The sequence below is a fragment of the Silurus aristotelis genome (assembly GCF_946808225.1).
Source record: "Silurus aristotelis genome assembly, chromosome: 8".
NCBI classification, from domain to species: Eukaryota; Metazoa; Chordata; class Actinopteri; order Siluriformes; family Siluridae; genus Silurus; species Silurus aristotelis.
The window spans coordinates 16446159-16460432 of NC_139581.1; the positions used below are offsets into that span (position 1 = coordinate 16446159).

General features: G+C 37.2%; 1 protein-coding gene across 2 annotated transcripts; it reads left to right on the forward strand.

Annotated features, from left to right (window-relative positions):
- Positions 1-439: 439 nt before the first annotated feature.
- On the forward strand, positions 440-12294 carry hif1al (hypoxia inducible factor 1 subunit alpha, like). Of its 2 annotated transcripts, none has more exons than XR_014534571.1 (15): positions 440-593; positions 4953-5143; positions 5317-5471; positions 5928-6012; positions 6123-6235; positions 6768-6955; positions 8023-8129; positions 8224-8371; positions 8468-8685; positions 9029-9165; positions 9251-9340; positions 9437-9573; positions 9820-9984; positions 10082-10202; positions 11566-11956. XR_014534571.1 is itself a non-coding variant. In XM_083547658.1 (15 exons), the coding sequence occupies exons 1-15, from the start codon at positions 571-573 to the stop codon at positions 11640-11642; spliced, it is 1896 nt and encodes a 631-aa protein (XP_083403784.1). In that variant the 5' UTR covers positions 440-570; the 3' UTR covers positions 11643-12294. The 2 variants fall into 2 exon arrangements, 1 of the variants encoding a protein (XP_083403784.1); XM_083547658.1 differs by having other exon boundaries at positions 9879-9984; positions 11566-12294.
- The last annotated feature ends 1980 nt before the right edge of the window (positions 12295-14274 follow it).

A 14274-nucleotide genomic window follows, 5' to 3' on the forward strand; every position in this document is an offset into this window, starting at 1 on the left:
GCTGTCCTTCTGCACCTTGGACTTTTTTTTGCACATAATAACTGATTCCTCTTTCTACTGTCAACGCTTAATTAATGTTAATGTTAAATCTGTATGATCTTTGTTGTTATGTCCATTGATGTAGCATACAAATCTATCTATCTATCTATCTATCTATCTATCTATCTATCTATCTATCTATCTATCTATCTATCTATCTATCTATCTATCTATCTATCTATCTATCTATCTATCTATCTATCTATCTATCTATTTATATGCAGACACACACACACACACACACACTATACTCGATCTGTTAAATAAGAACATTCATCACCTGTTCATCTATCTGTCTATCTGTCTGACACACACACACACACACACACACACACACACACACACACACACACACACACACGCAAGTGACTTTTATTGTAGTAAAACACCGCCTTCTGCGCAGATTGAGATCAACAGCCCAGAGGTCTGGAAGCAGGAGATCTGTATATGTGTGTAAGAGCTGAGCTGCTGCTCGCGGATTGATCAGTGGAATATTATCTTCATTCAACTTTGGGCTTCGTCACTTGCACTATGACGACGACTGTGACGAAAAGGTCGGTATATGAATATACTGGATTAATAATTATTCTATCGATCGGGTGCTTTTGCAAGGGGACTGAGACAGAAAACTAACGCACAGCTGGCTAACTGCAGCTACCAGGCTAAAACACACACACACACACACACACACACACACACAAATATACATACTTATACAGGGAGTGAAATGTATATGATGGGGTTTAACTGCGTGCTCGGGCCAGGAGACAAAATGTGTAGAGTTTGGTGTATTCTTCATAAATGTAGTATAAATATAAACAATGTAAGTTACAGAATGAAGTGGAAAACAAAAGCCATAACACTGGGCCAGGGTTAGGAGACACAAACCAGCCATGTTATTAGGGTTTCATTTAACAAGCAGTTTTCTAAAGCCCGTTTGTGTGTGTGTGTGTGTGTGTGTGTGTGTGTGTGTGTGTGTGTGTGTGTGTGTGTGTGTGTGTGTTTGTTTATTGATTTGTTAATTGAGATTCAACCAGTCCAGACCATTTCTCTAACAATCTCTTAATTTACAGTAGATTACATTTCATTGCCTTTGTGTGCCTGGTGTTTGTTTTTGCATTGTTTTATTTGAAAGATAAATTGCAATTGAATATTAAATGAATTAAAATGCCAATGTGGAAATCAAAAGATAAATGATGTGTTTAAGGTAACGTGCATGGGTTAGATGCAGTGTATCCTATAATCCAGTGTCTGGGCTGCAGGGTACATTGTGTTTCTTTCATACACGCCGCCTCCCTGCTGCAGCTCTGCTTTGTTTATGAAGCTTTTATGAACACGCCTCCAAATGTGAACTCTGCTGAACTGCGCACACTTGGAGAATGTTCAGGAAATGTACCCTTTGCACAATATTGTCGAACAAACCCAAATCAGAAAGTACTCGTCCGGGGGGGTGGGCTTGTCTTGGCTCATGGAAGGCATTGGGATTAAAATGTTTGGGTCATATAATATCTCTGCCTCACAGTCAAGCACTGAGAAGAGTTGCGTGCGAAGGTTTGGGGCTTGGTGTCAGCTGAGAACTCTGTGTTCCCAAAATATGGCGGAAACTCGTCAGAGCTCCACGCGCGCGCGCACACACACTCACGCGTACAATCACGCGCGCGCACACACTCTTACATGCTCTCATTCAAAACAACTGGCCTTATGAATTAGAGCACAGGTCTTCAACTTTATCACATATCTCTGTACAGATATTTAAGGAGTGTAACCCAAACTATTCAAATATACTTTGCATCATCATTATTCTTTTTATTTTTATTTATTTTTTATCATTTCACTTCAAGCTTGTTCTCTCCTGAACTTTTCACATCCAGGACTCCAGTTACTCTTTTTCAAAACTGACATTCATATTTTGATGATGATGATGATGATAATGATAATAATAATAATAATAATAATAATAATAATAATAATTTTCTATCACTCACACTATGCATGAAATGAACATTTGATCAAATTAACATTTATTAAAATAATATCTTGATGATAATTTAGTTTTTTTGTCATTTCGTGCCACCTAACTTTGATGGTTTTTGTTTTATTTTTGGGACATATTTTTTAAGAGCATGTTTGATCATCAGTTTTACTCGCTCCAGCTGCCAAGATTTAGAAACTCATCTGTTGATCTGCTATGTCTTTAATAAAATAGTGTTATAATGAAATATGGTGAAATCACAATTTAATTAAAAATGGAAGTATAACTTCTGGAACTGCATCTTGTTAATCGTTTTATAATTTTTTCTTTTTAGATATATATATATATATATTTTTTGTTTAAAATAAGTGTATTTATATAATGTCCCTTAGTATTAATAGTAAGAATGAAACTCCGAAAGCCTTCTTGTTGTGACTCTAACTCGCATGTACTCTAGTAAATTTAGAAGTTTATTAAAAAATGTCTCTTTCCCCCTCCCCCAATGGCAGTTTAGTTCTGTTTAGACTTGTGATGGCCTGGGGCTTGACCTGAATGACCTGTAGCATTCTGCATCTCCCAGAACAAGTTTCTGACAATACTAAACTACTTTGGAATACAGAGAATACCACATTCAGCCGAGTCTTTTAGAGTCTTTAACAGAGAGATTTTTTTTTTAATAATAATAAAGGTTTCCTGACTAAAGACGTCCTTGTTGAAGCATTCTCAGGACATTTTATTATAAAGTAGTAAAGTATTAAAGTGAGCCAGTGTGTATAAATAGGTTATACATTAATAGCTCTTATAACTACTATCCAGTTATGTAACATAGCCTCTAAATAGAGTATAATGCAGCTCTAATTTCATATTGGATTACATTTTTCATTCGTATGATCTCTAGATATCCTGTCTACACATGAAACTCTTGTCCTGGTCAGATTCTGTACACCATGTTCTTGACATTCCACAAGATTTTTGTTCTATAGGAGCAAGAATTTTTGAATGTCACAAACTCCACAGGGGTTTAGAAAGTTGGTCATGCTGAACTGAATAAAGTCAGTCATGTTCCTGCGTGCAGCCACATCTTTTCTTCATCACGCTCTAATGCTTCATATAATGTTTTTTCTAGGATAGTGTTTAATCTGATCGTTTTGTCCCAGGTGGAATTGTGGTGTGTTTGCCTTGGATTCTATAGTCTTAAATTTTAATATTGGATTTAAATGTCCACTGTTTGTCATAAAAACCAAAGAGCAGTAGAATAGGCATGTTATTATTATTATTTTTTATTGTTGCTGACTTTGTATATAGTTCACACTTCATATACACACATGGCTTTCAATAAAGGGAAGGTAGTGTTGTATAAAAATTAAGAACTCAAAATGACCCAAAACATGTATACCAATAATCCAATAACAAAGTTTCTAAAAAGTAAACAGGCAATCAACAAATAATGTGTTTATGCAATCAGGACTTTTGTTGGTAGTGTAACCAACAACCAGTAACTCCTGGAGCACAGCCTGCAGGAACATTGTTGTTTTCTATGCTTACGATGTTTATTAGTTTAAGATACAGTAGTCAAACTGCACATTTTGCTCATTTGTTATTTGACCAATTTTTTACTATATTACTGTTCTGTTTATCTTCTCATCTCTTTTGGGAGAAACATGTAGCAAACCACAACATTTGCTGAAGTCCCAACACAAACAACCGTTCAAAAGACGACATAAAAGTTGTTCACACTTCATTATTGACTTTTTTTTTTTTGCTCCAATCTTTTTCTTTTTTTTTTTTCTTTTTTTTTTTTAAGAGAGAGAATGCAGAGAAACTCTAATATTTATATAATATGTAATATTATTTCTGTCGATTCCTTCTTTGGTTTTAACCATAAACCATGCTGTTTAAACCACATGACTTACATGACCAGATGTTAAATTCACAGAGATTTCTCTCATGAAAAGTGGCTTCTGGTCACAATATGAGAAATGTATTAATTAAGACCTCAGCCAAAATGTCACAGAATAGGCTGGAATTTAGTTTCATAAACAACCTTAAAGTTTATAAGTCTGCATCAGGTGCACATATTTCACTTTGCAACACATTTATTTAGTTATTTTCTGGCATAATGGTTTTGGTGTCTAATATTTTGGGAAATATATTTGCTTAAGTTGGATAGAAATTGCTGCATTCACAAAAGTAATAATTGTCGGAGACGCCATCTTGGTCAGAAATCCTTTGGGATTGTTGGGAGTGGGATTTTAAACGGTACACAACTCTACTTTAAGGCACATTTAGGATTCAGCTGGTGTCTCATGGTGGGGTGCTGGGGTTAGGGTCGACAGAAGGGGCCTGGAGGATGGGCTCAGATGCCTAACAGACACCAGACTTTTTTTTTTTGTGGGGGGGGAGGGGAAAAGAGAGTTAGAAAGAGTTAAATGGGGGTTGTTTTTCTTTAGTGAAAGTTGTTCTGACTATGCTAGAGTTGGCAAAACAAAACCTGTCAGCAGCAGAGCATTATTCCTGGGGCAAGTTTGTGCTGAGACAAATGTGAGAGAGGAAAATCTGATTAGTTCTGATTGAGTGGTGTTTCACTTATTACTCATATGTTTACTTAAATTTTAATTTGAGTTTGTGATAAAAGTGTTTATTACAGAAATGTATGCTAATACATTTTTTGGGAAATATATTTGCTTAAGTTGGATAGAAATTGCTGCATTCACAAAAGTAATAATTGTCGGAGACGCCATCTTGGTCAGAAATCCTTTGGGCTTTTTTTCTTTTCTTAACTTAAATGTTAAATATATGATGAACTGTAAAACACTTTGTTTTGAAATGTGTTCCAAAAGCAGACACCGCATTTAAGTCAGGCTTGTGATCTGACACGCCCTGTCTTTGTCTCAGAGTTATGGCACCCGCTTATTATTTTCTTACATCACTCTCTTCTCAGGTCGAGCTCGGATCAAAGAAAGGTGCGTCTGCGGGATGCGGCTCGCTGTAGACGGAGTCAGGAGACAGAAGTGTTCTACGAGCTTGCCCACTCGTTGCCCCTGTCACGCCGCATCACCTCCCACTTAGACAAAGCTGGCATCATGAGGGTGACCCTCAGCTATCTGCGTATGCACCACCTTCTCGACTCCTGTAAGTTGATTTGATGATCGTACCAGCATGGTACTTTGCAGGACACATTTACACAGGGGCATGGCATTATTATCAAGTTCAGTGTTGTATAGTAATAGTCCTATTATAGACCATGTTTGCTCTAATCTGTGCTTTTGGTCAATGTTGTTTTTGCTATCGCTGACTTTCTGCAGCATGGACAAAGGCATCGCCGGCAGCAAAGGAAGAAGATGATCCCACTGATGCGTTCTACCAGCAGGCACTTGCTGGCTTTATCCTGGTCTTAAGTGAAGACGGAGACATGGTCTTCCTCTCTGATAATGTCAGCAAGTTCATCGGCATCACGCAGGTCAGTAAAGCCCTTAAAGTGGAAACTTTTCTCTGCAGCATGAATTCTGTGGGAACTGTCTTTTACATATCATTCTACATATAAATACACTGAGGAGACACACACCTAGTATAAGCTATGTGAGTCTTTATTAAAATGGACCATGCTATATAAAGCTTTAGAAAGGAATATGTGCCTGGATTATTTTTATTGTGCATCTCTTACTTAAATAAATGTGCCAGCATTTTAACTTAAACTCTGTCTACCTCATCTGTAGTGTAATTGCTTGGTTTCTTTCCCCACACAGTGCAGATAAACATTGTGGTGTTTTTTTGTTTGTTTGTTTGTTTTTTTAGACTAACCCTAGATCTATCTGAGCTACATATAAAGTCTAAATTGCCTCATTGTGTATGTGGCAGTGTGAACGATTTGCATGGTGGCTGCATCTTTCTGATTATTGCTTGCCATATCATCTAGCTGGAGTTGCTCGGCCAGAGTGTGTACGATTACATCCATCCATGCGATCAAGAAGAGCTGCGAGACCTTCTTACCACCAAACCTGGTAAAATAATCTTTGAGTTCTTAGTTGAAGGAGATTGTTGCGTAATGTGGTCCAAGAATGTTAACTGAAGCAGGTTCATTAACAGTGTCTGTTTGTCTTTCTAATATTAGGGCTCTTTAAGAAGAAGTCTGAGATTTTCACAGAGTGCAACTTCTTCCTGAGACTGAAAAGCACACTTACAAGCCGTGGCAAAACCGTGAACATGAAATCTGCCACCTGGAAGGTACTCTATCTACTGCAATAATAACTGAGTGGCATGAGATAGCTGTTTGGCCCAGAACATGTTTGTCTCACTTGCAAAACTTTGATATGAATTTAACAGGGAATTGATCGCTTATGTACGAGATGTAATCTCGTACATGAATTTGCATGACATTTATGATTGATAGTTTGTTTAATTTAGATTCATTTAGAGTTTTAATCTCCAGGCCTCAGCCACTGTACCGTTTCTGGTTTTTCCTGCTCCCACCTGATCCAGTTCATTAAGTGAGAAACCGGTTCAACACATGCAGTGCAGTAATTTAATTTGAATATGTATTTAATAATACGCTGCCTTTCACTGACCTTGCCTATAAAAAAGAACAACAAATCATTTGGTGTACATGCAAGCCAGAACTGAAATCCAAGAAACCATACATCTGATCTGAACCCAGACCTGAAACTAGAAAAGTTACCAGAGAATCATCAGAAGACAGAACAGAAGCGTGGCTGGAAATCTCCAAGCAGAGATTTTATTGTTCTGTTTCTGTGTTCAGGTGGTTCACTGCACAGGCCACATGAAGACATTAAACCAGGAAGGGGAAGGCTTCTCCCCTGCAGTGAGCTTTATGACCCTGCTGTGTGAGCCCATCCCCCACCCGAGCTGTGTTGAATTCCCACTGGACAGCAACACCTTCCTCACACGCCACAACATGGACCTGCACTTCAATCAGTGTGACGGCCGGTAAGCACGCGGCACCACTCGTGCCTCCCTAAAAGAGTGCAGGCCATTCTCTAAAGTACACACCCCTTCTCATATTCACCAGATAGGTCAGCAGAGTTTGTGTGTGTGTGTGTGTGTGTGTGTGTGTGTGTGTGTGTGTGTGTGTGTGTGTGTGTGTGTGTGTGTGTGTGTGTGTGTGTGTGTGTGTGTGTGTGTGTGTGTGTGTCTCTGTCCGTGAGTGTGTGCACTCTAGACATACTTGGCACTAAGAATAACTGTACTGAGCCTACGTGCACAAATCTTGTTTTTCGAATGGAACATAAGCACTTTTTAAAACAAACAGCTAAAGTTTACTAAATCTAGCACTGATATACTAGATTCACTGAGGTGAACGAAACTGAGGGTAGCTATTTTAAATTTTGTTTAGTCAGCAGTTATTTTTTGAGCGCTATGAAACGGGAGAGTTTGGTGGTAAAAATCTCTGGTATGATGAATGTACAATGCTTGTTTTTGGCACTCTGCACCAACCATGCACCAAAATGTAAACATATTTAAGGTCATTAGTTATCTGTCCAGCCTTTGTAACCAGCAGATTAGGTTTTGGAATTCATCCAAATAGGGTCGAAGATCTAATATTTTCTTTAGTAGCTTTTAATTTTATTTTATTGAAAGTGCATTTAAGGATTTTTTTTAAGCAAAGAAATTAGTAGGCTATAGACTAGTTGGTGATTGGTGTGTCCTCCTTAATGTTGAATTTCATTCCTGATATAATTTTTGTTTATATATATATATATATATATAAAAAATTGCACTCTTGCTATTTGAAATCGTTTGTATGACTACATGCTGATATTTAAAGCTTCAGTGGGAGAATATGTTTATGATCTGTAATGGTTGAGGTCGTGGCTGTCAAAAGGAATGGGGCTTTATTTATTCAGGTTGGAAGAAATAGAACATCGTGTTCTTTCAGCTCTTTTTTTTTTTTTTTACTCTAACCACAAGGGGGCAATGCCGAGCAGAGACTAAACATGTTTATCATACATTTTACTATGTCAAGGACAATGAGACCCATGTCCATGTGTTCACAGGGTGACTGAGCTTGTTGGATACCATCCCAGTGATCTAATTGGCCGATCTGCCTATGATTTCTTCCATGCACTTGATTTTGATCATCTGACAAGGAGCTTGCATATCCGTAAGTAATTAAAAATAATTACAGATTAAAAAATATATATATATATTTTTAGGAATTTGGACATTCTGGTAACACTGGTACTGTCCTACTACAGTTCTCTCCAAAGGTCAGGTGTGCACTAGCCGCTACCGTTTCCTGGCTAAGAACGGAGGATTTGTTTGGACAGAGACCCAGGCCACAGTGCTCTACAACAACAAGACCTCACAGCCTGAAGCTGTTGTCTGTCTCAACTTCATTCTCAGGTGCTTATATCACATCCAAAACATTTCTTTTATCTCTTAGAATCACCCAAAACACTTATTTGTGTGTGAGGTCTTATTGCTCTCTCTATCTTACAGTGCTGTGGAGGAGGCAGACACGGTGTTCTCCATTGAGCAGACACGCTGTGATATGACGCTGGATAAATTGCATTTGATTAAAGTGGAGGACTCTGAGGATGAGATGAGTAGCAGCAGCAGCAGCAGCAGCAGTGAGCTTTTCCACAGTTTGAAGGACAATCCAGAGGATCTGCTGCAGCTGGCACCAGCCCCAGGAGATACCATCATCCCACTGACAGGTGAAGCATGAACACACTTCTCATATTATAGGATTCTATTAAAAGACACTTATTGAATGGATGCACTTGGATTTCTACACTTATGTAAGGCATCTCTGGTTCCTTGTTTGACCCTATGCCAAGCTGGAAACTTTTTCTCTTGGCAGGCATTCTTTGAAAAATAGATATTCTTTTAAAGATAGATATTTGAAAAGCTCTTGATATTTTGCTAAAATATTTTATTTAAAATAATGTCAACATATTTTTGATCTTCACTTAAAGTAAGTATAATTCAAGTGTGAATTTAAACTTGTACATTTCCACAATATATATACTTTTAATAATTTTTTTTCCCATTCTGTAGAGCCTAGCGAGTTGTACTTCGGCCCACCATCCAGCCCCAACACAGTGCCCGAATGTCCAAAGGACCTGTGTACCCCCAAACTCCGCCAGCTCCTCTCACCCATATTCGACAGCTCCTGCCCCACTTCCCCTGAGTTGGTGAGTCACGCACTGTATTGTGAAGCTCTGAAATATTCTTGACGTTTTGTGGAATTTCATCAGATTTTTTTGTTGTGGCCCTCAGAGCTCAGGTGATGAGTTTCTTATGGATACTGGTGAGGTGGAGAAATTCTTTGCTGACAAGCCTGAGGAGACTCATACAAAGCCAATGGAGGTAGCTGGGTCACTAACATCACAGAAATGATCTGAACCATATTTTCATATGGAAAGTACAAGCAGAAATGCTGATCATAATACTTCTGTAATTCAGGATCTGGATGACATGGATCTGGATATGTTGGCACCATACATCTCCATGGATGAAGACTTCCAGCTGACCTTCTTGCCCCAATTGCCTGAGTCAGAGACACAGCCTGCTAAAGTATCAACCACAACGTCTAAGAAAAGGTATTTTTATAGAGAATAATAAAATATACTTCACATTTACCTCAATAAGAAGTCAAATTCACGTGAATTTACTCGACTGTCAGGCTAAATGTATAAATGTATAAACAAAGCCTAAATATTGTACTCGGAAAGCCCTTATTACAGTGAGAGGTGTAAGATGCAATAGTCTTTTATACAAAACATAAATGTGTTTTATATCCTGGAAAATCAGATCAGCTGTGTCTGTTAGAGAACCCTTTGGTATAGATTTTGTGCCTAAAGGAAAGTGTGCCTGAGATACAAGAATCTTTTCTGGTCTTAAACAGAGGCCTGGAGGAAGAGGAAGACATGCCGTCTCTAACATCCAGCTGGGAGAAGAGACGGAAGAATCTCAGCATAGAGGACGAGTTTCTGCTTGCACACTCCTCGATGGTAAGGAAATAATAGCTGGTGTAAAGGATACTTAGCGGTGTAAACAGGAGTGTGGTGTTTGTTCGAATAAATGTTTCAATTGTATGTTTTGGATCAGATGGACCTGCAGGTTGCAGGCAGTTTGGATGAGCTGGAGCCTGAGCGTTGGAAACAAAGTCGACTTCTGACAGACAGAGACCCTGTGCTGGGAGGAACACAATCACTTGGTGAAACAGCAGGTACACACTAGAGGGCACTGTTTTATTTTAGTTTTCTCACTGCATCTTAAAACCCAGTTTTGCATTTTGACACACCGTTTGTCTGATTTACAGCGATCTTTATAATTAACAAATATCTGGACTCAATTAATCTTATTTCTGTAACCAACTCAGTATATTAGCAAAGATTTTTCACTTTGTATAACTTTTTTTTTTTACTTATTTTCATTTGGTTAAAGTCTGGAACCCATTTACGTCAGGAGACACTGTTTCATCACTGCTGATTCTCTGACAGGTCTTTACTGCAGCTCTCTTCAGTTCTTGCTTGTTTTGGGGGTCTTTTTTTTGCCTTCGTTTTTGTATTCATCACTGGAAAGTATGCTTAGCTGGCTTTAGGTCACATGACTGACCAGCCACCACAGAACATTCTACACTGCTTTTAAAAAGTTTTGGGCTGCTGTGTTTATCTGCACTGTGAAGGACTATACACTAAGCTTTGAAGCTAAATCTGAGCAGAAAATCCTGTTACTTTTGGCGATCAATAAAAGGGAACCAGCCCATGCTATTAGTTGTTATTCTTTGGGTCAAGAGCAGTTCTGTCTTTTCATCCACTCTCTTCTTTTTCCATCAATCTAGTACAAATAGATATTTGTCTCAAATGTACAGGCATTTCGTTTTATGTTTTTGGTAAAACCGTGATCTCTTCTTCCTGTTTTTGAGAGTTATAATTTATATAGATTTTGTGGTAAACCCTCTTTACTTTCTTTGGAGAGATCTCTCTTTGATTGTTGACTTTCACCCAGATACGCCTACATCCTGGAGGAAGTTCTTGATCTTCTCTTGAACTGTTTTGAAGGGTTTTATTTTCTTCACCAGGGAAGAATTTGTCATGTACCATATTTTTTCAATGTAGTCTTCTAGGCCTTGTGGTGTTCCTTAGCTTGCAGTTGATTTAGCCATACTGGATATTTTTCTGTATGGATTTGTTCAGATTTATCATCTTAATGATGGTTTGCTTCTCTGGTAGTGATATTTCTTCATTCAGTCATATTGAGCATTAACTGCAATTAATTATAACTGCCAACATGGAAATCAACTCCATACTTAAAATCACTTTTAAAATTACTTTAACTGAGGGATCTACAAAAAGTGCAGTAATTCTTATGTTATGCTCATGAAGGGTCCAGTATTATAGCAGTTCGTTATAAATGTATAAACAGTTCAGTGTACAAAACATTTTCAGAGAAACAGCGATGGCTTTTGTTTTAAATAGGATGTTGTTTTTCTTTTTTCTCTCTCTCTCTCTTTTTCAAAAATGTTTTTTTGAAGTATGCATTTATTTTTTACAGCTAAATTTGTTTTCTCTCTTTCTTGTTTTCAACAGGTTTGATGAGGGATTCTTTTGTAGCACATCCCCCTGATTTATTGGCTTTAACCGTGACTATATCATCACTCTCCTGAGAAGAAAAATGAGAAGTCAATGATGATGCAAAAACCCAAGGTGCTTTATTGCCATTTTTATTATTAAGGATTCATAATAAATTGTGTAATAGTCACAACACAGTTCAGGAAATCCCGGTGATCAATCACCTGCGGATTAAATCCACTTCTGAATAGAACAGATCCATGCAGGTTTGTTGTGCCGACTGAGTTGCGAGAACCGAGTTCACGTTAGTTGGCTTTGACTTGCCATCCTCCAAGCAAAAATTTCTCACGGGTGTCGCCATCAGTCACACCACGCTAACTAAAAAAAAAAAAGTCCTGCCTCAAAAAAACCACCTCAGACTCAAGAAGAGCTGCCTGATGCTGTGAAACCAACAATTGTCCAGATACCAACACTCTCAGAAAATAAAGCAGACTTTAGATGAAAGTTTGCAAAATATTGTGCAATCTGGGATGAGGACAATGTTATTCCGATTTCTTCCTTTACATTGTTTCCTGTACAAGAGTGAACATGGTCAAAGAAATTGTTCACCTAACCATTAATTTAGTTTCTGATGTTGCTGTGGTTATGGAGGTCTAAGTAAAATAACCACAACGTTTATTATGTAACCCCCCCTCTTCATCCTGTGGTTAAGAATGATGAGGCTTTTTCTCTTGTTTTTTTTTTCTATCAGAAATGAGTGACTTTTAGGTTCATTTTAAGGCTCACTTTTAAATCAAGGAATGTATATGTCTGATTAATGCCGTACATAACGCACACAGGAAGTCCTTGCCTTTTTCTGTAATCTTTTTACTGAGCAGTTTATATATATATATATATATATATATATATATATATATATATATATATATATATATATATATATATATATATAAACCTTTGCATATGTTATATGTATGTAAAAAAATACAGTTTCATTTGTTTTATCTTGTATCTTTGTGTCCTTTTGCAATATAACGTGATCTTCAATCTTGTCTGCTCTTCACTGTAGTATCCAATGTAAATAGGAATTTGGCGTGTTTGAGGTGTAGCAGTTTGGGGGACAGTAGCCAGAAAGTGTTTTTAATCTGTCTTTTTGCATTTAATCATTGTATGTGTTGGATTTTAATCATGTAGTATTTTTAATATACGGGCTAGTTTGATCTCTTACGATGCAGTATTCAATCTCGAATGAAAACTGTTTGTTCATGGATTTGTTCTCAGTAATGTTTTTTTTTTTTTATTATTGTTTTGAGGGGATGGGGGGCCTTGCAAGCTATGTTGAAGGGCAATTACACCAATGCCTTGCTTGTACATTTTCTTATTATTTTGCTGTCTGAAATTCTGTATGTCTTGTTTTAAAGTTTTTAATTTTAAATTTTAACCCTAAAATGTAACCATGAATTACCTTCTGTTTAAAAAAAAAAAAAAAAAAAAAAAAGAAGTACAATAAAACTGAGTGTATGATGTTTTGGTTATGTATGACATTCAGTTTATTTTCTTTTCAAATAAGCAAGCAGAAACAGACCATTAATGGCATTAAAATATTATAACCCAGCAACTCTCTGTGTGTGTGTGTGTGTGTGTGTGTGTGTGTGTGTGTGTGTGTGTGTGTGTGTGTGTGTGTGTGTGTGTGTGTGTGTGTGTACATGACTGGTGTACTACAGACTATCCCTTCCCTTTCTCTGTAACCGTATATTCCAGTATGATAGTAATTGATATTAAAAAACATAATTTTAAATGACTTGGCCTACATTGTTAATCAAGAGTTAAAATGAAAGAAATCCTAGAAATGTTACGTTAGAGAGACAACACTTTACTATATGTGTAAATAAACTAAGGGATCAGTATGTCTGTCCGCTTTCATTACAAAAAGGGGTTATGCAATTGGTGACATTTGAAAGGAAAAACTATGCCTGAAACAACACCTAATTTCTACAACTTTCAGCAAAAATCTCTCTCCTTCTGTTCCCTGTGATGAAGTTTTCTCACCCACCACCTCCATTCCTCCCTGTTGCCTCACCACTCCTACACCCATGTCCCTGTTCCAAAAAATAGACTTCCTCCATTTTTTTATTTTATAATATTTCCTCACAGTGTAATCGTTTGAAGACATGGCCTGCTTTTCAACAGAGCTGTATTTTCGTTTTTGAGTAGCGACTACACTTACGCAGAATAAAGATGACTGAATAAAGACTTTCAATAAGCTTCACAAATGCTCTAAATATATTAAGGTTTAAAGTAAGATGGGAAACAGGAATCAATCGCTCAACCATATTTGTAAAACTAGCAGGAACTATAAAAGTCAAATCCAACAATCTTTACCTGAAATCAACCAAAAACATTCCAAAGATAAAGCACATGGGTCATTTTAAAAATTAGTTTTAATCATTTTCCATTCAAAAAGATTATTTTATAAGCCATTTATATCTGTACATTAAATATATATTTTTTCTAAATGCTATATACAAATGTAAAAAAAAGTAGCTGTTTTAACAAATTACTGTTCATAGTAAAAGAAAAGCATAGATCACATACACACCATCTTTTAACCAGTATCAGAGAGCAGATAGCGTGGCTTTAGGTGGAAGGTTTGCCATTATTTTAGACATTAGTTAATGTGAAAAAACGATGAACTCCAGCATTAATACACTGTCACGTTGACAACGT